Here is a 24,498-nt window from a genome sequence, read left to right on the forward strand (position 1 = left end):
TTAGACAACATGCTATAGTATGACTTTTTTACCATATTTTTAACGACATGCTATAGTATGACTTTTTTTTTATCATATTTTAGACGACATGCTATAGTATGACTTTTTTATCATATTTTAGAAGACATGCTATAGTATGACTTTTTTATCATATTTTGGACGACATGCTATAGTGTGACTTTTTTTTAATCATATTTTAGACATGTTATGGTATGACTTTTTTTAATCATATTTTAGACGACATGCTATAGTATGACTTTTTTATCATATTTTGGACGACATGCTATAGTATGACTTTTTTTTTTATCATATTTTAGACATGTTATGGTATGACTTTTTTTTTATCATATTTTTGACGACATGCTATAGTATGACTTTTTTTTTTATCATATTTTAGACATGCTATAGTATGACTTTTTTTTTATCATATTTTTGACGACATGCTATAGTATGACTTTTTTTTTTATCATATTTTTGACGACATGCTATAGTATGACTTTTTTTTTTATCATATTTTAGACATGCTATAGTATGACTTTTTTTTATCATATTTTTGACGACATGCTATAGTATGACTTTTTTTTTTAATCATATTTTAGACATGTTATAGTATGACTTTTTTTTATCATATTTTTGACGACATGCTATAGTCTGACTTTTTTTTATCATATTATAGACGACACGCTATATTATGACTTTTTTTTATCATATTTTAGACGACATGCTATAGTATGACTTTTTTTTATCATATTTTAGACATGTTACAGTATGACTTTTTTTTTTTTTAACATTTTGGACAATCGTATCCCTTTTTTAACGAGATACTAAATCTTTTTCTGGTAGTCTAAACAGTTTAATAGTAAGGATATTTAAATGCACAGTACGTGTAGTGGACTTTAATCTGTGGATTACGATGGCCCTTAAAAACAAAACACATTGAGGTGTGAAAGCACACTTTCAAGGAAACATGTTTTTTGTCCTCCGGGGCCACCATAGTGGATCAATACTACAGGGATTTTCAATATTCTTTTTTATCACAAGTAATAGCACATTTTTTGGGTCACCAAAATGGCATGGAATTGAGGTGCAGGCAGAAGTGAGATAGAGTGTAGAGGGACAAACAGATAATGGACAAAATCTACTAATTTAAGCTTTTGTAGCAATGATAAAAGAGTGAAAAGTATGATTTGTGTTCTATAGATGCAGATCAGATGAAAGGGGAAAGTCCCTGTTTAAAGCCACATTGTGGAACCAAATGTCTAAAAGTTCAAATTAATCACACATCTCCCACAACCGTTCAGCTGGAAGAAAAAAGCGCCGGCAGCAATAAATATAAAAGCCACAGAGCACAGTTTTCAGTTTCATAGTTTTATTGAATTGCATCACTCTACATCATCTAGAATTTCAACAAGATATTCTTTAAAGACCAAATATAATACTTGCATCCCTGCAATAAGTCTCTACACTTAAGAAGAGAAAGCAGTTTTACGGAAACATACATTAAGAATTAATATTTCATTAAACATTGCCATAAAAGTGAATGTTCATTCTTGTATGCCATTTTTCTAGTCATATATTTTATTTATATAATAGATTTTTGTCTCGGTCTCCTTCGTAGGAATACTAGAAAAGAAAGAAGAAGGTAAGAAATGCACAAAACCCATTGAAGAGTAGCATTGCCTAATACTACAGCAAAGAAGTTACTGGACATTCAGTTGACATGCACTCAGTTGAAGGATAGAAAAAAACACAGCCATAGAAGGGAAGAGTTACGGCGTTGACGTCGGTCAGTTTTGGCAAAATTCCTGACTTGCTTGGTATCATTTGACAACATTTGTTGAGGTAAACCTGGTGACATGTTTCCTGAAACTGAATGTTGTCTACAGGAAGTCACACTGTCTGTCCCCTGCTGTGTCATCTTTTTATGTTTATGTATGGCAAGCCCTTTTAACATTTAATATTTACACTGGATATGTATTGCAGAAATCCATAATTCAGGTTACTCCAAGTCAAAAAGAACATTTCAGATATCTTTAGGTCGTTTCGCCACAAAGGAATCTGTAATCGAAGATATCTTTAAATAAATTTGGACCAGTTGTAATTGCAGCTCAAGTTATCTTTAATTCCCTTTAATTCAAGATATACACACTGTCCTTTTTCAGATATGTTAAAGTTTTAACGAGTCAGAAGGTTAATCGCGATTTGTCAAAATGATGCAATAAATATCTCAAATTGAAATTAGAAATAGTCATAATTAAATTGTACATATCTTCAATTACATTTTTTGACTTGGCGAATTGATGTTGCAAATATCTGTAATGAGAAACCCCAAAAACACGAATGGCGAATGAGTCGTCTTTTGTCCTGGAAGAAAATTATTGTGGAAATCTGAAATTTTAATATTACCAAAGCTGAGTTAACAGATATCTCCGTCGTTTTGACAAGTCAGAATGACGTTATAGATACTTTGGAAAAAAATTCGAACTAGTCATAATGTAATTACGACTAGTCAAAAAAAACATTAGATATATCTGTAACGAGCAACTCTGTACACATAAATGTAATTTGTCTGAGAAGAATGTCATTGTGGATCTCAAAAAGGTTCATTTGGACTATTCAGAGGGATGTTATGGATACCCTGAATAAAGATTCTGACCCCTCAAAATGTTTTTACGACTAGTCAAAAGGAAGTTATTGATATCTGTAAAGTCAATTCAGGATAGTCGACCTCAAACATTTAAAGGGCTTGCCGTCGCCAGGAAACATTCGACCCAGACCGGTTTCACCGCATTTTCAATGGCACAACTCTTTCATTGTATGACGAAGCACAGGCTGCACTGAGGAGTAGGAGGATAGAAAAAAGAACAGGTTGCACAGTCTGAGGGACATTCAGGAATGTATCAACAGGGAACAGTATTGGCATTTCTGACTCACTATCTACCTCATATACACAACCCAACCGAGCTGGGCTTCAACGTACACGAAAGGAGAAGCCTCGATTAGAGCAGGCGGGCTGCACTCAGCGGGGCGCTGGAGTCCTGTGAAGCTATGGCTATCGGTATAATAGGTCACTGACAGGTAAACACCAATCCATGCAATATGGCTTTATGTTTCTATTGAGAGTACGGCAGCTCCTTCTTGAATGCAAACAAGGTTTGACACAGTTTGTTGTGGCACAAGAGTGCATTTCTTTTTAGGTTTTTTTTTTAAACAAGTGGGAGGTTAAAGGTGCCCTGTTGAGGTTTCTTTTGTGTTTACAGTCAGTGTTAAAGTCTGAAAAGCTTTGGTGCTGTCACTGTGTCATTAGCTCTGCAGTTCGAGGTTCAGGATAGGTTTGCCTGGAAGAAAAACAGTCATCTCATATCTGTGTCCACGGACGCTAAAGTTTAAACTGCAGCCGTGTTTTCTAAAACTGGTTTTAATGTCAACCCAGCCAAAGAAAAACATGGTGTCTGCACGAAACCTTTTTCATTTTTCAGCATCAATTTTATAAAATTCTTTACAGTGTGGTACAAATATTTAGTAGTTAGTTAGTAATTAGTAATTTAGTAATTCTTTTTCATGCAGTTTAGAGGGGGAGAGTGTAACCCAGGTTGCTTTTCTGTAGCTACAATTTACAGACATTGTTAGTGTGTGTTAGTGTGGATGAAACCGAGGCAAATACATTTGGTACCAAATGACAAGACATTTTTTGTAGTAGATAGTACCAAAGAAATTTGATCAGGTCCATAAAAGTATTAAAGTTTGGTACCCAGCTCTACTCGAGGTTCCAGAAACTGTATTTTTCCATTTATGTCTTTTAATATTTGAAAAGTTTGGTACAATGTCTGCATGTTATTTACATTTTTGGTAATTTAATGTCAAATGTCAGACATTTACATATTCCTTTGAAACACTTGCAGTTAATACTTGTTTTGACTCTGAATTCAGGTCCAGTTTAGCACCTCAATGCATGTTGAACCCCTGCAAGTTCCAGTTTACCCGTTCTAAACCACGGCTAAGCTAGATGCTAAATGACTAAGCAACAGCCCCACTTAAGCTCTAACAAAGCCACTGAATGTATTTTCTTGATTTGTTTTTTTTGACACTTTATATCCTGCATTGTTTGAATCAGTGTTATACACACTGCATTGCTATATTTCTTGGCACTTTGTCAGCACTTAACATGGATCTGCAATGTTAGCGTGAAACCGGCATGTATATCCCATACAAACAAAGCAGGAAGAGCATTTTTCCCCACAGTGCCATTAGTGGTCAAAAGCTCAACAGGGTACCTTCAACACAGACACTCTGAGATTAGTAAGGACATTTCACAGATACGGCAGCGATGCCCTTGAATGCCTCTTCTACGAGCCAACTGTAACACATACTTCTGTAACCGCATATATGTAATAACGTAATAATATTCAACATTTCCACATGGCACACAGTCCTGCCCTGCTCAGTACAGCCCGGCGCTCTAAATGAAAGGTAACGATGCTTGATAGACATTAGTATCAGTGTAGCTTGATCCCCACTCACTGCTACCACAGTACGGCAGGCTGGCTGCCATTCACAGATGAAGAGAGAGAAAATAGACTCAGCAGTGAGGTGGCACCTTTTTTGAAAGTATAGCACTATAAAGAAGGAGTGATTCATTGACAAGTCTTTAACCAGATAAACAGTAATACTATATATCTCTAAATACTCTCATCATACTCATTAACCTCTAATATATGTTGGAGTCACAATATCCACTCATTTTTTACATTGTGCTTTCTGAGTCTGATTGTTTTACAGTGGTGGGCCTACAGGTGGCGGTGAGGAGGCGTCTGTGGGGTTTTGACCTGAATTTGACCCCCGTTCATTACCAGGGTGAATGGGTGACATTTGAACTGCGTGGAAAAAACCCTTTGAAAACATGGATTTGGCCAAACATCGAAAAGGTGGCAAAAAAAAAAAATCTGAAAATACCGTTGACTGATTTGTTTTTTGTTTGCACAGATTACGTTTTAGCCAATTTGCGGAGACGTGATTGCAGTCGTGTACCGATTCATTGACTGTAGAGGTTTTAGTCTACTTGGCCAGCATGTAAAGTCTGCGCAGGAGGTGAGGACTGAACTCTTCCATTGCATTGTGAGCTACCTAGTTGGTAAATCTCATTAAATGGTTGCTGTTTGGAACAGGACTTCCAGGAAAGAAGCGCTGGGAGTGGTGTATCGCTGTTTAACGTGGAGACTACTTTGAGTTGGATGGTGGCCAGAATTGAATCAGTCATGGTTTTTGTTTGGTGTGGACACAGTCTCTGAACCTTTCGATTGCACCTTAAAGGCCACAAAGATGCGTCCTGCATTTAACTCTGATGGCCACGATTTGCTTTTACCATAACTTTCTGTTACGTCCTCCTGTTGAGTTCTTTTGCGTTTGTTTTCTGCAGTTAAAGGCGGGATCAAAAGTGGCAACATACGTGATCATGTGTTGGAGAATATTGATGCTGAGGTGGTTCATCTAACTGCTACAGTTCTCTGTGTTTTAAAGTCCGATGTCAAAGTCAAAGTTGTTCTTCCAGTCACAATGTTGAGAAAGAGATGTTGTGTAATTGGAGGTCTAAAATGAAAAACTGCTTGTAGGGAATTCCCTGCTTACTGGGAATTTAGAAACATAAAAGAAAAAAGTCCTCATTGGAAAACTCTTCAAACCTCCTCGACCGTGTGGTGATGTTTAAGGCTTTATATTCAGTGTCATTCAGATTGGTGTATCTGTCTCGGATGGTAGCTATTCTGATTCAAACAAACTGTTAAGCCGCAGCACCTATAAAGCTACTGCCACTTCGACGAAGGAAAAATCTTTGCACCATAGCACTAAAAGATATCAATAAATACAAATATAATCATAATAGAACCACATTTTAATATGTACAATCTCTACTAGACTCACACTGCTAATATAAGCTACCCATCGCCAATTCAGACAATTAATACACAAACGAAAGGCAAAAATTAAACCAACTTTCGCTGCATGGAGAACAGTGAGGTGCTGCCTCTCTCTCTACTTTCTTTTTCAAGGTAGCAGACTTTTCTAAGTCAGACATTTTCCCTTCGAAATGACCCTTAAGTCAAAGCTCAGGGATTAGGCTCGTAACCCCCAAAGTGTTTCATGAAAAATTAAGCGACATAAAGAAATAGAAATGTGTCTACATACACAAATCCTGGTGAGGCCTGATGTCGGCTGGCCCCTCCCCTACCGGCTGGTTTTCTGTGCCAGGTTATGTCACCGTCTCTACATGGTGCAAGTAATCAATGATGACATCCGGCTCCACAGAGATTTGGGGTTGGTGGTTCTGCTGCTCATGAAAAACTATTGCCACGTTTACGCTCAATGAAGCTTTATGGACATTACTCCCACAGCAGCCATTGTACAAGCAGTAAATATATTTGAGTGGGGAAACTCAACAAGACAAAACTCACCCAACAGAAAACACAAATGGATCTGAAGATAAAGCTGTAAAATTTGCAGATATATAACAATACTAAAAATACTGAAAAGTGGCTTAATTAAGTGGCAGACTGGCATTAATGTAAGTGAACGTTCAAAAGCTGAAGTTACGATAGTGGCCGCTGTTCTCTGAGGGCACCACGGGCTTGGAAAGAACTTTTTTGAGTCTTTTGTCTCTTTCTAATCGTACAGGAAAACATCTTTGAGTTCATCTACACCTTAATGCCAGTTCTCTGAGATGGTAAGAATATCTATATCTTAAGGGAGCCTTTGTTGTTTCTCTAAAGCAAAATGGAGCAAAAGTTTAGGCTAATGTTGTCTTTGATCAGCTATCGCCAACCATTTTTGAGAATCTTAACAGTATTGCTGCCTTTAAGTCCTCTGAGATTTCTGTTTGCAAGATGAAGGTCATTAAAATGAATATATTGTCTATAAGGTGATGTTTTTAGCCACGAGCTGTGTGACTGCTTTTTGCTAGTTCTTGCTCGCTCTTCTGAAAATCCTAAACTACCCATTTTGTATTCAGTCATTGCTTGCAAGGCCTTCATGGGTTTCACCATAAAACTTCTCTTTTGAACCCCAACAACCCCAGTTAGTTAAACAAGTTAGCTAGCTCACATGTTAGCTGTCGGAAACTTACTTTTTCTGTTTTTCCTGAGATTGCAAGCGAGTCGTCGTCTACTCGGCGCAGCGATGCGAGTTCAGAACGGCTGATGTGAGAGTAATGTGGTCGGCTACGAACCCCCCCCCTCCAAAAAAAAAATCCTGCATTATTGTCACAAATGTGAAACGAGTAGCTACTATAAAATGACAGGTGAGCTGTCTGTGGTCATCTTTAACGCTCACCATGTAAAGAAAAAAAAAAAGCTGCATTCCCAAAATGGACAACCCAAAAACTGCTACGTGAAAAACTCGACCTCGACCTCGACCTCGACCTCGGGGTCCTTGCTACGTGAACAAAACTCCACCTCACAGCGGCTCGAAGCTACTTGGGAACATGAACATGAAATAATCCAAAATTCTTGCAGCAACCTACCGTGCAAACATGTTTTTAAGTAATCTCACACTGTTAAATGCACTGTTTGTTCAATTTTTCACCGCAGTTGACACCATTCATTTGCACTATGTAAACATGTACTTACAAAAAGAGTTGAGGAATGTGGGGGTTAAAGGAGGAGGAGGAGGAGGAGGAGGAGTGTGGTTGGGGGGGGTGAAACGCAGGGCGGTGGGAAAAGGTTTGAAGGTTGGAGGTTGGAGGTTAGAGGGGGGGTAAAGAAGAAGTGGGGAGTGTCCAGGAGTCTTGGCCTGTAGTTGAATATCTTCATGCTCAGTCCCTGTTCACACTGCACCAGGCGGCTGCAAGGAGGAGAGAGGGAGGACAAAGGGAGAGAGGGGTTAGAGAGGGAAGAGATTTAAAAGAAAGGGAGGGAAAAGGAGGAGGAGGAGGGGGGAGGGGGGGGGTGAAGGACAAGCGAGAAATGAGAGGGAACAGATTGAATGGAGACATGGAGGAGTAATTTGGCAAAAGCAGAGACAAGAGTGTGAGGGAGGAGGAAGAGGAGGAGAGTAGAGGCCAGGGTGGAAGAGGGATGGATGAAAAAAAAAAAAAGGGAGATGACAAAAAAATGGCAGTCGGCCACAAACATCAGCTCCAAGTCACTGACGGTCTTTCTGTCTCAGAGGATGAGCACCAACGTCAGCCCTTGTGAAAGGGGAGATATCATCAAAGCCGGGCCGCTTTAGTTGTTGAATATGACTTTTCCGTACTGAAGAAACACTGATGACTGTCTGGGGATTACAAAGAGACCATATTCTGCTCTGGACAAGTGCTCTATCACAATATGTCTTCATCTTCTTCATATTACTGATATCCTACCCAGTGTTTCTCTTCTTTCTATCGTTGAAATCATCGGTGATTCATCACCTATAAATTCTGGTAACTGATTCTCAGCTTGTAAAAGCAGAAGCTCGGATTCAAAAGTCCCTTTAAGTTTTTACTTCACCATTATTTGGGTCTCTGTACTTTAAGAAGTCACAGATGCATCAGAAAAATGACAACATCAACCATGTCTGGTCGTCCTCCGTGTCAAAATCTAGTTTTAAGAGCAACTTTTTTTTTTATTTTTTATTTTTTATTTTTTATTTTTTTAGCTCATTTGTCATAAAGTTTTGTTTCAACAAACTGCTTCGATTTTCCTGTGTAAATTACTTTAAGAAAAAAACTCCAGAAAGGGTTTGATTCCATGATAGTTGAAACCGATAATTATCTTTATTATTAATACATCTGACGATTATTTTCTTCACTAATAAATTTTTGCATATGAAATAAACCATCAAAGTTTGAGTTTGCTGTCTTAAGAAAAAAACAGGAAACTACAGAATATTCACATTTCAGAAGCTGGGAGCACAAAAATTGGGGCTTTTTTACTTATCAAAATGGTTGCCAATCGAGACTGATCAAATAAATGGATCATTTCATCCTGAATGGGACAGTGACGGACCAATCAGCTTGCCCTGTGTAAACCTTTGCTGGCCCTGGGCCATCGGGTAAACTGGATTCATTTCCTCAACAAATAAATGACCGAGTTCTAACATTTTTATCTGGTGTGTTTAATTGGATTCTCGTCATCTACTTCAGGGACTTGTGTGAAAATCTGATGTTTTTTTTTATGGTCATATTTATGTAGAAACAAAGAAAATGTTCACAAACTTGTGCGTTTCCACTGACCTGGCACGGCTACAGAGGACACGGCCTCCGGCTGGCACAGTGTGTCCACCTTCACATGCTGAAAGGCTTTGTTGGGGGCCGACTGGAGGTGCCTGGAACCCAAACACACACACAGTGAGACATACAACACGTGTGTCTGCGCACACGTCTGCACGGCCACTCAGGAAAAGCACACGCGACCTCGAACCGCTTAGAGCGGCCCTTAGCCTTTAGTGTAGGTGTTGAAATATTAATGGCAGTGAGACACTGCGAGCGCTGGAGCAGAAACTCCGATCAGCAGCCTCTCCTCACTCCCGTCACTAAATCATGATGACCTGACGCAACTCGAGGGCTTTCAGCTCCGGGAGCGAGCGGACGGCTGAAGAATGCTAATTAAATGTGGACGCAGGAATCTTTCCAACAGGCTCGTGACAGTAATGGAAGAAAAGTGAGCGCTCCCTTTGATTTGGAGCGATCACCAATCAATGAAAACGAGGAACGGCACGCTCGGCTCCCGGGGAACTTTCAGAGCAGCCCGAGTGCTGACTCGAAGGCGTTTTCAGAAACCGTATGAATGCCCTCAGTCGGTAATGACTTTTGATACTTTCAGTGGCTCGGCATTGAGAATAAAGCATTTTGCAGCGACGGGCCGTCGGCAGCGTTTACAGATGCTTCGTTCTGCCGGTTTCTTCGGATCGATGTTCAAACAAGTCACAGAAAAGCAAAAAGCTCTTCACTCGGACAGGATTGAAAGTTTGGAGGTGCGATCAAAGAGTTCGGAGACAGTACCAGTGAACCGTCTGCAATTCGCACCGGATCTCTTCCTCACCGTCGATACGACGACCTTTCAGCTTGAACTTAGATGAGGAGAAAAGAACGAATATTGCAGGAAACCGACTCCAGCGAGGAAGAAGACGTGGAGCAACAAACCGTGTTGAAAGTCGTGCGTCTTCATTTTGGCGCCACAGTTCAGGTTTTTCTTGCAGCGAATGTTTTTCCCCTTCAGACGCCTCAGAAGGTCCCGGTGGAACTCGGTGTTGACAGTCTGACTCTGGGGGACGAATTCACGGTGACACGACCTCCGCCAACGTCAGAGGAAACGGATGCTCCTCTGCTCCAGGTGCTGATGTTGATCGAGCGACGTAACCTACGAAAGTTTCTGCTTCGTGCGCATCGCTGCGCTGCTCTCCATTTGTGCTCAACGGGAACCTTTTTGATCGACTGTGTCAGCAAACGGTCTTCGTGTTTATGAATAATATCTGAGCCAAACTTGTATTGAAAACCCACCTCTTCCACTCCTCCTCGCCGTCCCAGAACTCGTAGATGACGAAGGATAAACCGTCCGGCAGACGCACTGCGGTCACGCTGGAAGCAGAGACACAGAGGAGAATGGAAATGAGCGGATAACGGAGGAGGTGAAGGCGGCAGAGACAAAAAGAGAGGGGAGTGAAGAGTTATGACAGAATGACAAGTGGAGGGAGGAAGAGGTGAGAACAAGAGAAGCACGTTCACATTGGTTTGAAGATAGAGGAGGTGGATCAAATATAGCGGGGAGGAAACAAGAAGCCGTTGAGAGTCAGAAAGAGGGGGCGGGGGAGGGGGGCAATCAGTCACAGGAAGTGCACATTAAAGACACATAGAAACAAGAAAGCAAGATTACAGTTTGCATTTCAGGAAATCTCAACCTGAACTATATTGACGTGTCAGCACTTCACACCGAAAAAATAAATACAAAAAAAAAAGAAGAGGAAATTACATCAATAAAAATGAAACCTGCAATAATGAAAGGAGGCAGTGTGTGACCGGGTCAGTGCAAACGGCGGGTGAAACGCTGGACGTTATTGAGGCGTTTTATTGGTTACAGTTCTCTGTAATGAACAGAGGCTCCACCTTATTGCTCCCAGAGGAGCACCAACGTGCTCAAAGTACGTTTTCATCACAGTGCTGGAGGGAATCCACATGGGAGCTTTGGGTATTTCTATTTTAATAGTGTCACTCGGTTTTTCACAGCAAGGTCCGTATTTAAAGGACTGCGGGGTCAAACTGGAGCCACGGACATGTTGGAGCTGCTATCATGAAAGCTGCTGGTCTGCAAGTGTTTAAATTCAGGAGGGAAAAAGTGAAGTAAAAGTAGTTCTAACTTTTACGGCGTTAAAACAAATAAGCAGTTATCAAGCCCCATTTTCTCGCGTCCGTTATTTCCTCTCACACATATTGGGTAATTTTCTGGCTGTGAAGTGAAGCTGAGTTTGTGTTTATGCAGATGAGGCTGCGCGGTGCAATTTTTTTTTTCTGCATGAAATTGCACCTGTATTCATGCTTTGCCCAAAGGTACCTCTTATCCCAAACACAATTTTCATTTCCGTTTTCAAAGATTACAATTTCCAAAAGGCAATTTTCACAGAGCGAGAAGACTTTCGCAAAAAAAGAAAAAAAAAAAAAAAAAATCACCAAAAAAAAAAAAAAAAAATCCATATTTCTTTCGTGAAAGTCCAGTTTTGATTTTTCATCTCATGATATTTCATGTTTTTCTACTCTGCAGACAGGTAAACTTCTCTATAGAGAATCTGTTCAGTGAAAACATAAAATGTAATCAGAGTTCCATCAAAGATCTCAAGACCGAGTCCTATTTTTCATGCCAGATGGATTACTGCTTCTACACTTTCTGCAGTCCTAACACTGTATTCCAGCGTGTCAACGGACACACGTGCAACATTTCCCATCACGAAATGATGGAACTGTACTGGAAGCATTTTGTAAAAGTCACAAGAGTTACTCAGAGAGTGAATCATGTCTTGGATAACTTCACACCGTTACTAAGCGAGAGGAATATCTGTTTGTCCCGAAAACATAAACTCAACACAAAACAACGGCTGGCTGCCGCCTCGACTCTCCTTCCAGCCCAGTAAACGATCTGCTGCTTTCTTGTTTTTGGGGGCCGTAAAGACAAACAGCCACTCACATGTACGGGCGATTTGAAATCACCAGTGAACCGTAACATGTCTCACATACAGCCATTCAAAAAATAAATAAGGAACGTCTGTTTTTATTTTCACCATGGCATTTTACTTTTATTTATTTATTTTATTGTCACGTTTTAGCAATGTAACGTCAGTGGTCGTGACAGTTGTCACCTGTCAGCCAATCACAGGCCTCCAGCTGAACAAATGCTACCAAATGTAGCCAACTAGCTCCTGACAGCGAAAGCGAAGGCAGCGTCGGAGTAATTCAGACGTCAGACACGTTTAGCTCGTAAGCCGCAGGTTTGACTGTTTTCACAGCAGCACGTGCTAACCGGCTAAAAGTACGGGCAGTTATCGAACTTGCTTCAAAGCGGCAGGCGGAGCGTGATTGGCTCAACGTAGGAAAAGGAAATGGCATGAAACAAAATGGCTCCTGGAAAAAAATGACACTGTGGTATAAGAACTTATTTGTTTAAAAAGCAGGCAGTAAAAATAAATAAATATGAAGTTCAGTAATGAAAATAAAAATGATGAAATAATGAGTTAAATGAGTCCTGAAAATAATCTCAGTGTACTTATTATTCAATATATTTGACACAGTTTATTTATAGGACTATTTATCATGTTTTTTAGAAGTTTTTCAAAGGAAAATGTAATTTTATTTTTTATTTATAGTTTTATTACTTGGCCTACGGCATGCAATCACTCAGTTTAAAAGGTCCTACAGTTTTGTGTGTGAGTCTCTGTAATTGTGCTCTGAACCTGTAGAGGGCAGTGCGGAGACGGGAAGCTGCTACCTGCCAGACACCTCCCACCCCCCCGGGGGGGGACGTCAAAAGAATTAACTCCAGTTTGGAGAGCTTCGGCTGGAGGCTATAATAAAGTGTTTGTGCACGTAATCGCCCTGAAAGAAAAACAGATAATGAGCAGCCAAGGCAGAGACTAAACAAACTTTATACATTACGGTTAGTTCGAGAAAGATTCAAATGAAGAAGTGAGGCGAGAGGGAGGGAAGGCGCACGCAGTGGCACATAAGACAGAAAGATCAAGACGGCGCACGGCGGCGAGAGAGGCGTCTATTCAAAAGGTAATGAGCAGACTTCAACATTAACAAACCTTCTTCTGCCTCTCATGTACTGTTTACTGGAGAGTCACACAAGCACTGTTCTGCTACCACATCTACTATGAAGTAACAGATGAGCCAACAAGTGTAAATTACTGCTAAAAACAAACCCGACGGTATCGTCAGAGTGGTGGTAGTGTTGCACCTGCACTTCTCAATCGTGTGTGTGTGTGTGTGTGTGTGTGTGTGTGTGTGTGTGTGTGTGTGTGTGTGTGTGTGTGTGTGTGCGTGCGCGCTATTTATTGAGCACAGCGAAACATTTAATACTTGTCGTCCTCCGGGAGCAAAGTGAGAAGGAAAGTGTGAGGTTGGGGCTTTTCATCCGTTAGGTAGGGAAGCTGCTGAGGTTAACGCAGACCTGGAAAGAAGTCGTGTTCCAACAAACGGAAACCTGATAATCAAATAGAATATGCAGACTCAGCGGAATTGTCTAAAAAAAAAAAAAACTCGTCGCAAACCTGAAGCAACACCGGAAGTTAATATTTATCCGAATCAATGATTTCATGACGAATTCTCCTTGAAAAATCAAATTAGACTTTAAAAAAAAGGCACAGTGTCATAATGCTGCGTTAGCGTACTCCACCAAAGACGTATGGCGCCACAAACTCCCCCCAAAGAGTTCCTGGACCTTCAGAAAAGAGCTGCCCCCTGAGCTGGGACCTTTTCAGGGGGGTTAAACTGTCTCCCTGGAACTTCATTTAGATCCTGGTTCCTCTGGTGGAGGGACTGAGCTTCGTTCGCATAATGTTTGCTAATTAGCTGCGTTTCACAGCTGAGGCTGATAGGGATGTCATTACTACTGCGGGTTCTTTCAGACCAAAATTATTGGACAAGTACTACAAAACAAATGCTGTCACAAATCCTAATTACAGTGTGTTACTGTGATGTTTGTTTGCATCGCACAGACTTACAGGCAATTTTACCAAACGTGCTGCTACAACAGGTTTTATAATTGACCGTGCTGGCAAAAGAAGAAGTTTCACACCGCAGAGATTCAAAGGTCGGGGATCCAATTTCAACTTTCTTCGCATATCTTGTCTCTGGAGAACTGAGAGTATAACCAACTTTTTCCATAATACAGTGAACCTGAGACGGCGCAGCAGCTCGCAACACGATGAAGAACAACGTGCTCAGACTGCAGCATGTTTTACGCCGCTGTGCTGTTTCAACGCCTCCCAGCCAAATGATTTTGGGGATATTATTTGCTCTGAAACAGCTCCTCCCCAGACGCACCTTTACATTACAAGATATGCTGCCAGTATTGTGTCGGGCGGTCACAAAATGCGGTGAACTAAATTAGAATGAGGTGGGTACAAAACATAAAACAATCTGGATTTATTATTTCGCTTTGCTGGGTATTTTTGCTCCGAGATGTAAAAACCCTTCGACCTCGCTCTGAAAACAAACTCTCTGCATGTATTCATCCTGCTTTACATCGGTATTTAGTAGCCTTGAGTTTATGTGGGTTTCTTCTTTTTTTTTTTATCCATTCGTCTGAGAAAAATTGCTTAAACGTCTGTCAGGGTTGCCCTCCCTCTTCTCCCCCTTCCAAGGCAGACTGCAGAGAATAAAACCCAGGCCGTGACGTTGCCTCTAATTTCTTCACTGTGTCAAAGACTTCAAACAAAAGGTTTTCATCGGACCACAGAACCGTGTTTATAGCTTCTTGGTCCAATTGGCTTTATAGCTGAAGCTATCTTTTCTCATTAAAGACTACTCGGAGATATTCACTGCTCAAAATCTTCACGTAAAGTGTTTATTTGAGATCTATCTGATCATTAAGCATTAAGCAAAAGTAAAGTTTGTCTTGTTGGCTCCATTTAAAACTGCCATGATCAGTGACTTTGTCCAAACGATGGATCAAATGTCGTTTGATTTTCTGGTGGGTTATTTTGGGTGATTTTCTGATAGTTATTAAAAAAACATTTTAATTAATAGTTTATACGACTATGGCTTCATCTAATTTCCTTTGTTTTCGCCAGCGCGTGGTAGAAGCACATTACTACCACCGGAAGGAGGCGGTAATGCTTCTAAAAGCTTCGGTGAAACAGCAGAGGCATCCAAAGACGACTGCAGACAAAATCAATCTTATTACCAACGATGCAACTGTTTACAAAAAAAAGTTGGCTGTTTCCACTTCATTTACATTTTTTTTGCATTACATAACAAGGTTTTTTCATGTCATAAAATGTCTCCTTAAATTAGTGCCTACTAAGCAATTTGCATTCTGTACAATATATGGTCGTTAATACCTCTGTTCGTGTCCCTTCTGCAGACTTTTCCCCCCAGTCAGTTCAGACTAAAGTAACTTGTGGTAGAAAATGTGAAAAGTATTGCAGTATAGAGGCAGAACCGTCGAGTCTCGCCAAGGGCATATGTAGAATATGAGTCTGGACTTTGCATACAGCATATTGAGTGTGGGATTTCAAGAAATCTCTCCGGACTGTTTCGTAGCTCCCAGAGGCTCCGAGTGGGAGGCGCGGGAGGTTTATATTAGCTCCAACATCAGACGACAGCATCTTACAGGTACAATGTCATACGCGTTGGGTATGTGTCACGGTATTAGTATTTCACTGATCCAAGCCACCTGGGAATTACAGCAGTTTTTCAGAAAGATTGGGAAAGATAACAGTGAAACACCCACTCAAAGCTGAACTGAACCTGCTTCTGGTGTGAAATAATACTGATACAATCCAAGACCACAGGGAGAAATACTTGACGCAATGAAGTCAGAAAAACAGCGAGGTCCTGACACCGAAAATGGAAGACATTAAATATTTAAAATGATTAAGGTTACAGTGCAGCGGCGGCAGCAAAGCAGTAAAGTGAGACTTACTGAAAGCAGTCCCTCTGAGCGGAGACATTCTTCAGGTACTGTTTCAGAGCCTCGCAGAACTCGCCGAGCTTCTTCTGGGAAACCACCATCTCCTGACGAATCAGCAACAAGGACTGCAAAGGAAGAGCAACAGAGACGAGGAGGTTTGTACTGACGTTTTTATCGAACCGTGAGCTGTTAAAAAGGATCCGTGAAAATCCACTGAAAACTTGCTCTTTACCACCAAATATTTCATATTTCAACCCCTAAATACTTGCCATTTTCCTTTAAAACTGCTTTTAAATACATTTAGGAGAATATTTATTACTTCTCAAAACACATTGACTGCCTATAAAGTCAACATGGTGTTTTTTTTCCCAGTAATTAACCGAGACCAGAACTAAGTGCTTTCAGTTCACTACACATAACCAAATATAATTGTTGATGAAACTTTGGTTGCCTGGTGTGAAAACTGTAGGGAAACTAATGAAAGGCCTTCTGAGAATTGCAGATATGTTTCATATAAATTAATCTTTCTAACGTTGATTAAAAACAAATATGATATGGGCCAAATTTTGTTTCCTACTTGTAAATTACTTGCTGGTGTGAATTAGTTCTACGTGAATGTAGATTTCAGGAGGCAGCGTTGCATATTTAATAAAACACGTTAGGCAACGGTGACTAAACAGCTGATTGGAGGGGACATTGGAAATTTATATTATATTATATTATATTTATAGTGATCAAATACCTGTGAATGTAATGACAAGCAACATCATTGCAAGCATTGCATATGTTAGCATTTAGCGAGCTTCGTACAACCTCACAGAGCCGCTAAACGACGGCAGGAGACTCCCAAGTCTCGTTGACCACAGATTCATCTGAGAGATTCTTCGGCCTCAGCGTTAGCTTGTTAGTGAGCTACGAAGTGCTCAGCTAACAAGTGTGTCTTTCTTGCTGTAACACAAAATGTATTTGTAGAAGCTGTCTTCAGAAGTGCAAATATGGAGATTACGATAGCACCTGCAGACACAAGATTTCTAAATCAAATCTGAATCGTTTATTCATCAGTGGAGTAAATATCATGCATCTGCACCGGCTACAAGCAATTTCAGTTGCAAGACACTCAATCGCAATTAGCGGGAATGAAGCAGTCTCCTTCCACAGCCCCGGTGACCTGCGGCCAAATACAGAGTGCTCATAATCATAATCAGTTTACGGGAGTGTTTTATGAGACGCTGCAGTCTAGATTCATAATGTAACTACAACATCGTCCTGTGTGAGTGTGTTTTTTGTGTATGAGAGTGTGAGCGTGGACGTTTCCCTGTTTTATGTTAACTATTACAGTAACTCACTTCCCAGCAGCCCGCTGTGTAACAGATGTGTGAAAACTGTGTGTATCTGCATGTTTGTAGTGTTTAAAGGGAGCACGGAAGATTATTTGCAGTTATTGGTGTAAATCTCATTTCTAACAAGAACCAATAACTGCCTCCACAATGGTTTTGATGAGATGAGATTAGCTGCAGCATTTTATGCTCCATCGTTACTGTAGCTCACAACTGTAAAATTAAAAATTAATCCAGTATGACCCAGATAACTCCAGCAGCGCCTCACCAAGCACGCAAATATGCACATCTTCTTTGGTCACACCAGACACACACACACACACACACACACACTCACAAAAATAAGCACACACAGTAGATGGTTGGGTTATCATTTCTCTATCTATTATTCATTATTTGTGAAAAAAGCTGTCAGCTTGTCAAGTCTGTCAATCAAGCTCACTTTGCATGTCATTCATTAGAATGACACAGACACACAGTTGTTTGCACTGAGGACTCATTTTCCACTCTTAACTTCCCAGATGATTCGATCTAAATAATTGTGTGAGGCAAAATCATGCAGAGAAAAGCTTAGAAAAATGAACATAAGTCTCTAGCAGATCATTTTTCCTTTTTCTAGTGTCATTAATCATCAGATTTACCTTGCTACCAATTATTTGAAGACCCATTGGGTGAGAACCAATGGATTAATCCATCTCACTGTATATAAAGCAGTTAAAACTATTTATACACTGATGCATCAGTATTAATATATTTCAAAGTGTTACCTATGACTATAGAATTGTCATCATGTTTCTTCTTGTTCCACTTCTGGGTTTAGTTTAAGAAAACAAAGAAAACTGGCTGCAGTTGCAACTTCACTGTCCATCCAGCTTTTTTGATCAGTTTTCAGTCAAGGAAAATTCAGCTTTCGTGTGCGTTGAGGTCCCAAACGGAGAGAAAAGCATCTGACCTGGTGTTGTACAATGAGATGAAACACGGTGTTTCAGAAGATGGATCACACGGCCGACGAGTGGCAGATATAAACCGAATAGAAACGGCGCCGAGAACGGAGCCCTGCGGGACTCCACATTACACGAGAGCTCGGGAATTAAAGTTAACACCAGCAACTTCGAAAACTCTGTCAACACAACAGCAAAAATAAAACCTATAAACACAAAATAAGTCACTAACAATTGTTTTCTGACCTACTTAAATATTTACATTCAGCCTTACGTCCCTCCAGAGCTGCCTCTTAATTAAGATTGACTTTGACTCATCTTCCTCCTCAAAACTGCTCTATTTTTACCCTGACTTCACTTTTACCTCACCTAACATCCAGTTCTTCTATCCACGCCAGCAGCCACCTCCCCGCTGTGCTGCTTCCCCTCCGTCCTCATACGGCATCCCCTAAAATACCGATGCAATCAAATCCTATTTATTCAGGAACGTAAACTCTCAGGAGGCTCTTCTGTTTTTAATCCGCCACTCCTTCACCCTCCAAAAATAAATCTTGCTCATTATTTTAGGAGATGTTGTTGCTGGTATCTAGATATTAAATATCAGACTATACAACTGTTGAGTACCTAGAAATAGCTTGCTTCCTAACATCCTGATAATAGAGTTCTCCATATACCAAATATTAAATACATCTCTAACTGCTTGTACGCCAAAAAAGGCTCTAAGAAGTCAACACACCTGCATCTACTCGTGCGTCGGTGTGCATTTAAGAGTATTGTCTGTTTTATCGACATGTACTGGCTGTTTGTCTCTTGACGTCGAGGTTTATCGGCTGCCGTTAACGTTAAATTGCTGTCATGAGGCATCGGCATCGCTGCAAAATTAAGCTGCGTGAGCCGAACACCTGGCTGCTGCCCAGTAAATATATGTGTTATATGTGTGTGCGATTTATGAGTCAATGATTGCATGGGCGTGGAAGGCATGAAGCACCCACGACGGCGATAAAACAGAATTATAACCCCTCCGCAGCTGACGTACAAAAGAATACACGAATACGTACGGACGTCCCACCAACTCAATTAGAAACGCTGCATTGCCCAGCAGCCTCTGTTAATCTCCATTAACCATCCTGCCTCCCTGACCAAATCACCACCATTACATCTGCTCCTCTCTGTCTCCGCGCCCCTGCAGAGGCGATAAATCAGGAGCCTCTAAAGGGGGCTTCCACGTGAGGTACGATTCATCTGTCCCGTACTGAAACCCGCCGCGGAGCCGGCGCTCACATCGCATTAATGCATGCTGCGTACTGGAGTATGCTTATCTTATCATCCTCGCAGCAGTGGAAAGGTGCAAAATCCAGTTCCCACTTAACGTTTCTGCTGCTTTTGTTTTCACCTGAAGCGACGTACGAAGGTTTCTGAAGAGATCGGTGGTGCGAAGAACCGTTTTTTTTTTTTTTGTGTTGGAAAACGTGACAGAAAGTTGAGTAATCTTGACATTATGTCCTCAACAGTGGAACACTTCCTGATTTTGATACAGCCAGCTTTCACACCTGATTTGTATCGTACTCGAATACGCTGAGGGCGGGTAACGTAACGCAGGAAATACAAAAGGCTCAGATGGGAAGTCCGTTGGGAAGATCAACATTTTCCTCAGACGCAGGCCGTTAAGTTAAGTAAGTTACGAAGATGAACTCTACGTGACTAAAATTACAATATATTAGATAAACAGCCAACGAAAAATGAACTTCCATGACCTCTGACATTTCTGTAAACGTCAACAAACACGCCACAACTCGTGAACACCACTTTAACAGCCAGATTCAATTTGATTGTAAAAATGTCGCTTGGCTGAAGCCCTAATAACCAGAACTGCAGTGTGTCTGTTGCGTCTCCGTCTGTCCGTCCACCGTGCGAAGTATTTTCACTCGAGAGAGAGAGAGAGAGAGAGAGAGAGACTGTTCATTAACTAATAAACGAGCTTGTTCGATTATTTACATGTCCGTGACTTATTGAAATCAACAAGGCTTTAAACCCCTCTCCTACTGGGAACCTTCGGTTGTCGTAAATTACAAACTAATTAGCATTAATTGACAAAACGGTCTCATACACTTTTTTTTCATTAAGTAGCCGTCTGGAGCTTTTCCACACTCACACAAGCTTGTCATAGAAATCCAGATGTTCACGCTTCCATTTTTTGTCCTCGTGACAAAAGGAAACGTGCTTCTCCCTTTAAAATAATTTCACAAAATGTTGAAAATGTCGACAACGTTGTCTCTATAGCGAGAGAGATGTCCCCCCACAGATTTGAAATATGTACAGACTCCTGTCAGCGCTGCTCAGTTTATTACTTTACATAATTTGAGAACAGCCCCCAGCCCTCAATATCTTGGACATAAAGTATTTGCTCCGCCAGCAGCTGTTCAGCATGTGTGTAAACGAGTGTTGTGTCAGCAAGAACATCTATAAAAGTGCTTCTTCCTGCACCTATAAAGCATTCAGTGTGTGTGTGTGTGTGTTTATAGGACACTATCGGCTTTATGAGCGTGTTTGATTGGACGAGTCGCTCACTGTGTTGTAAAGACACGCGGCTTGTAGAAACACTATTGATTTCAGTCGTTTCCTGCTTCTTTAACGCGTTTTCCTTTCGCCGTCGACAGCTCAGCATTTTTCAGATTATGATTTTAACTACGCAAATTTTTTTTTAAAGCAATCACAAGCATTGAGGTAAGGTCACGAGACTTTTTCAAAGGGGATATTTTGAAGGTAGGACACTCAAGCTTTTTTGTGCGTTGAAATCTATAATATGTGCAATTGTATGTTTTTTCCAGCGCGCACTAATAAACATGTCGCATGCAAATAATCTGGTAACGTGGACGCCAAGATGAAAACACAATACCCAGCAACAGCTAACGCAGAGTGTGGATGGACACAGCATTGTGATTATTAGTGGAGACAAACGTTCGGAAATTGATATCTAATGATTAAATTAACACACAACGTTGACTTTTTTTTTTTGGTGTTTCAGGAACCAAAATCCTGCGACTACAAAACATGTGACAGTGTTTTAAAGCTCCACCTAAATCTCCTAAATTCGGCTTTAAAGGAGAAAATGTCCTTTTTTACAGGACCTGAGCTCCCCTGAAATTCCGAACAATGCTGCGATATCGCCGTGATGATTTCATCATCTGTAAAGTTGGCTGCAGCCCAAATGTCACGTTAGATTATTTTTGTGGGCCTTTTGAGTATTTAGAGAAATGGAAACTTGCTGCTGCTACTGCTGCTGCAAAAAAAGGCAAATTTATATGCGTGACGCTGATCCTGGCATTTCCAAAACTTACTGCATCCGACGCTCCATAAACAGCTGTCTAGTTCTCAAGACAAATGAAACCGGAGTGACAAACAGCTGCTGTTGTGGACCGATTGTTTTCCCGACTTGTTCACATGCATTGTTTAAAGAGATCTATGCAGACGCACAATGTGAGATTTGAAAAGGCCATCGGTGGATTACAAAGCCGTGAACAATATCGTATTGTCGGCCGTTGATTATGAATAAAACAGAGCGTACGCGGTGTGGAGAGGACGTCAATCACAAAGTATTTCATAAAAACTCTCTCTCGCCTCACATCTGTACGTTAACCCCCCGTGAGGCTTCGCTCTGACAGCTGGATGAAATATGAAAAACACTATATATGTGTTAAGCGTGAGTGTGTGTGTGTGTGTGTGTTAATGTACAGTATGTGTGTGTTTAGTGTGGGATGATGTCCCTCCGGGTGTGAAACCGGGAGCAGCAGATGGATGTGTGAGTATGTGTTGTGAGGTGGGGGGTTGGGGTGGGAATCTATCTAGTGTTACCATGGGAACAGGGAAATACCCGTTACCCATATACAGGTTTTCCTCTACAAAACCATCCTTTCCTCTTCCTCGGGCCTTCCTGCTCTTCTCCTCTTCTACTTCTTCTTTTCGACATCTCAATGCTCTGCTGCTTCCTTTTTATTTTGCTTTTTCTCCCACAAACGTTCCTCCATTTATTTATTTTTCTTTCTCCTGTACATGTCGTCCTTCTCTCCTCCCGGTCCTCACCCCTCCTCCCTCTATTTTTTTTCTCCTCTCAGCTCGAGGAATCCCTCATTTATTCAGTTGAGAAAAAAAAAATAAAAAAAGAGAGGAAGCCATGACACCCTTCATTAGTTCAGGAATAATCTGCATCTGGGCTGCAACAATAGATGGATGCAGCACAGCTCCCACTGCCCTGCTGGCTGCAGCAGTGGGAGAACAAGACTAAATACCTCCCAATGCGCTTCACCTCAGGCAGCGGCCGACAGACTTTTTTTTTTTTTTTTTTTGCCGTGCAGCATTTTTCTAAACGGTCTTGTTCTTTGTTTTCCGGCTATTTGATTCGGTTGGTGGAATAAGTTTACAACTAAGGGCTGAAAGAAGCTCATGTTCGACCTGAGCCTGATTGAAAGTCGATGTACAATGTAGGAGACGTGATAAGTTCATATTTGACGGTGATTCAGTGAAGAAAATGATGGAAAAACTAGATTCTAAAAAAGGAATGTTTAGAAAAAATGTAAACAAATACTTTGGTCCAAAAAAACGGGATCGTTGTGTTTAAAGCTGTATTTATCTTTTTTTTTAATTTTTCTGTTTTTTTTGTTGTTGGCCAGTTGAAATGATAAATTGTGTGTCCCAGATGTATATTTGTAAACCTGCTGAATTTACGGTATTTTGCTCGTTTTAGCTCATTTTGGTCTCCGTTGAATATCTGTCTTCTTCAGCTAACTTTGTCTGTCATTGCTGCTGAGGACGTCGGGTATAGTAGATTGATTTTGTTGCTAGAATTACTTGTGGAATAAGTTAAGAGTAATGTTTCAGGTCAGAAAAAGACCAAAACAAGTAGATGAAAGATGCTAAATAAACGTCCGTACAGGTGAGGGGGAGCTGAAAAGGTCGTTGGTAATTCTGTGGGTTCACCGATATGAATATGAAAACATACCTTGAGGAGTGATAGCTATCCCGCTGTCTCTGTGTGGGTTTGTTTTTTGTTTTTTGACGACCAAAGACACGAAGACACAAAAGACACAAAACCCACTGAAGGAGAGTGGGACGTTATGGTGGGGATTTAAAATGAAATCTCCGAGATGCTTGCGGCGCTTTTAAACGGCCGCCTCGCCTGCTGAATTTTAGGCTGAATGGTCTGCGATGAGCACTTCGGGTTTTTCATAATATTGGAAAACGCGCGGCGGGAACGCCGGCCTGCTCGTTCACATGTCGCCTGTTTAAAACAACAACACATCTCTTTAGACGCGCTGCTATTTACAGAGCAATTACAGACCCCGGATTACTCACCTGCATATAAAATTGTCCCAGTTACGAGACGAGAAAAAAACCCATCCGCTTTTACACTGTTAAAACATGACTTTTTACTGAGCTAACACCTTCGCTCACGCAACACCAGCTGAAATATTTCCAAGGACAAATTCCTTTCCGCCTTCACTTGGTCTTTTTTTATTTGATCCGTCTCACCGCTGATAAACACCGACTCCCTCTGAAGCTGCCCGTCTCTCTCTCTTTCTTTCTTTCTCCCTCATACCGGCTCCTCCTCGTCCTACATTTATTCATCGGGGGTATCTCTCTTTGGGAAAGCCTCTTTCTTTTGCTCACTCTGTATTCTCTCGGACTGTATTTGATCGTTCGTTATGCAAAGCTCGTCGTACGTCAGTTAATGACCTCCAGGTGGCGATTATCACGAGGAATAACAACCGAGATGTTCTTTAAATTAAAAATAGAATGATTTGCTGAAGGAATAATTTTATGAATTCCTCCGAGCATCAAACGAAATTCTGCTTCTTCGGTTTCCATCCGTCTCCCCAATTATTCCTTTAATCAGTGTTTACATCTCGGCGGGATGTGTTGCGTCTCCGTGGGACTTCTCTGGATGCATCTCTTGGATTCATCTTCCCTTTTTCCTGAGGTAGACCGTCTTTGCTTGTCTTTCTGCTAATAGTGATGAACTGACCTCAGACCAGCGTTCTCTCGCTGCACTCTGCGCAGAAATGGGATCAGCAGATCAGCCTTTTAACATAATACTGTCTGCATGAATGTATAATAACAAACATCTTTTTGAGG

At 40.9% G+C, this 24,498-nt stretch overlaps 1 protein-coding gene across 3 annotated transcripts in view; it reads right to left on the reverse strand.

The window, feature by feature from the left end:
• Positions 1-1,352: 1,352 nt before the first annotated feature.
• The window catches only part of necab2 (N-terminal EF-hand calcium binding protein 2), a 95,101-nt gene continuing 71,955 nt past the window's right edge, over positions 1,353-24,498 (reverse strand). For all 3 annotated transcript variants that reach the window (XM_069172701.1, XM_069172700.1, XM_069172699.1), the window contains 4 exons: positions 16,104-16,216; positions 10,469-10,546; positions 9,203-9,294; positions 1,353-7,830 (listed from right to left, as the gene is read on the reverse strand). In XM_069172701.1, the coding sequence (XP_069028802.1) occupies positions 7,802-7,830; positions 9,203-9,294; positions 10,469-10,546; positions 16,104-16,216 (312 nt within the window). In that variant the 3' untranslated portion in view covers positions 1,353-7,801. The remainder of the gene's footprint in view (positions 7,831-9,202; positions 9,295-10,468; positions 10,547-16,103; positions 16,217-24,498) is intronic.

This window comes from Embiotoca jacksoni, unplaced genomic scaffold, assembly GCF_022577435.1.
Source record: "Embiotoca jacksoni isolate LCO1_2020_lvr unplaced genomic scaffold, fEmbJac1.0.p SCAF_55, whole genome shotgun sequence".
Classification (NCBI taxonomy): domain Eukaryota; kingdom Metazoa; phylum Chordata; class Actinopteri; family Embiotocidae; genus Embiotoca; species Embiotoca jacksoni.